Source organism: Cucurbita moschata, unplaced genomic scaffold (genome assembly GCF_002738365.1).
Source record: "Cucurbita moschata cultivar Rifu unplaced genomic scaffold, Cmos_1.0 Cmo_Scf00008, whole genome shotgun sequence".
NCBI lineage: Eukaryota > Viridiplantae > Streptophyta > Magnoliopsida > Cucurbitales > Cucurbitaceae > Cucurbita > Cucurbita moschata.
The window spans coordinates 5,678,144-5,679,817 of record NW_019268524.1 but is presented as its reverse complement, the minus strand read 5'-3'; the positions used below and the strand labels follow the sequence as shown (position 1 = coordinate 5,679,817).

The 1,674-nt window shown below is 35.9% G+C and overlaps 1 protein-coding gene across 1 annotated transcript; it reads right to left on the bottom strand.

Annotated features, from left to right (window-relative positions):
* Positions 1 to 341: 341 nt before the first annotated feature.
* LOC111446160 (NAD(P)H-quinone oxidoreductase subunit M, chloroplastic) lies at positions 342 to 1,314 on the bottom strand. The gene is made up of 2 exons (XM_023084853.1): positions 825 to 1,314; positions 342 to 667 (listed from the first exon to the last, which is right to left on the bottom strand). The coding sequence occupies exons 1-2, from the start codon at positions 1,254 to 1,256 to the stop codon at positions 485 to 487; spliced, it is 615 nt and encodes a 204-aa protein (XP_022940621.1). The 5' UTR covers positions 1,257 to 1,314; the 3' UTR covers positions 342 to 484.
* Between the last annotated feature and the right edge of the window lie 360 nt (positions 1,315 to 1,674).

Below are 1,674 nucleotides of genomic sequence, written 5' to 3'. Positions count from 1 at the left end.
GTAAATGCCAGGAAAAGTACCAGGATTTTGATTATGAAACATGGAAGTGAAAATGATTAAGAATTTGAAGGTAAAACCTCATTTCTCATGTGCTGAAGTGATTCTAATTTTCTTGAGAAAAGCTCTTGCTACCCGTCTGATAACAACTAGCTTGATATAGATTTTGGGTTAAATGACTGATTGCTATTAGGTGTTATCATTTTAAAAGTTGTCAGCATGATTCCTATGGTTTTGTTGAAACTTCTGAAATGCCCCCAAGATTATCAAAAGTCGACAATGGTTACATGGTTTGTTTTCGTATGTTTTCTTTGAATGTGTCGAGGAAATGTGATAAGCTGCGGTCGAGAAATCATTACTTTTGAAGGTAAAACTATGTGTACAAAACTGGGAAAGAAATGTAAGAGTATAAAATGAGGAATTGGCATTCTATTTGGAACACAACATAGTGAATATGTAGATCATCTTTTCACATTTGTTTTAAGTATCATGATTGTAGATCTTGAGGCAGATCGTTGCTATTGAACATAATTCTTGGTTTTCCCATGCTGAAGTTGAGGACCCTTGCATTCATATTGTACTTGATTTCACCATCATAAAGCATCTTTCTTATGTAGTGTTCTATGTCTGAACCAATTAGGCGAAGTGTGTATTCTGTCAGTGGAGCTCCCTGATTTCCTCAATTTTCATTTTTAAAATGATGGTTAGATTAAGAGCATATTAACAAAGAAACATAGTAAAATAAAATGGATCTTTGAATTGTCATCATTCTAGAGAATTGATTAATCATGAATCAGTCAAGCCGAGAGAGAGAGAGAGAGAGATACCTCATAATGATCCACAAGCTCTTGGAAGTAAGCATAGACTTTGTTGCAAGTTTCAGGATTCCAAAGAAACTCATTACTTGGATCCAAAATAAGTGTAAGTTTATCCATTTGGGTCTGATCAAACTCACAAGTAACAGGGTCAATATAAGCTGCATAGATTCTTACATGCCGAGTCACACTGCTCAGCCATTGCCCTCCATACTCTCTGCTCATGTTCTTGCTCTTCACGTTTGGCTGCGTTTCCACCGGTCGCAGCGGCGACGGTGGTGGTTTCGGCTTTGCCTCTTCTTCTTCTTCGCCCACTTTCAGTTGCTCTGCAGCTTCATTGATCTGAGCAGAGATGGGAAATCTGGCTGAGGGTCTTGTGTTTTGTTTGCCGTTTTTCCAACCCACCATGGAAAAGACCATGTAAGATGAAGCTGCTGTTGCCATGGAGGAAAGTTGTTTGGTGTTTATCCCTAGAAAATGGTTGGTTTTGGTTTGGGTTGGTTTCTCTGTTTTATAGTTTCTGATTTTCATTTTTCCTTTTTCCTTATGTTTGTGGGGCTGAGATTGTTTCAAAAATGAGATTCAAATGTTTGTGGATAAGATGTTTCTCTTCCATTTATTTAGTTCTTATTAGAACCTCCAAAATTACCTTTATTCACACCCAAAATAAAAGAGTTACTTTCGAGAATGTAATTATATATCTCAACTTATTTCGCCAATATCATTTATGTTTAAGTAGGTAGGTTTCTGCTTTTTATTGAAAAATTATTTAAGGATTCTAGTGAATCGAATCTAATTACTTGAAATTCCGTCCAGTAAAATGGAAGAATTATAAATCTCCAAAATAATAGATAGAAATATC

Excerpts from the sequence above, each read along its gene's own strand:
- LOC111446160 (XM_023084853.1), bottom strand. The coding sequence starts at position 1,256 with ATGGCAACAGCAGCTTCATCTTACATGGTCTTTTCCATGGTGGGTTGG. Across the intron at positions 668-824 it reads AGCTTGTGGATCATTATGAG|GGAGCTCCACTGACAGAATA; the intron begins GTATCTCTCTCT and ends TGAGGAAATCAG.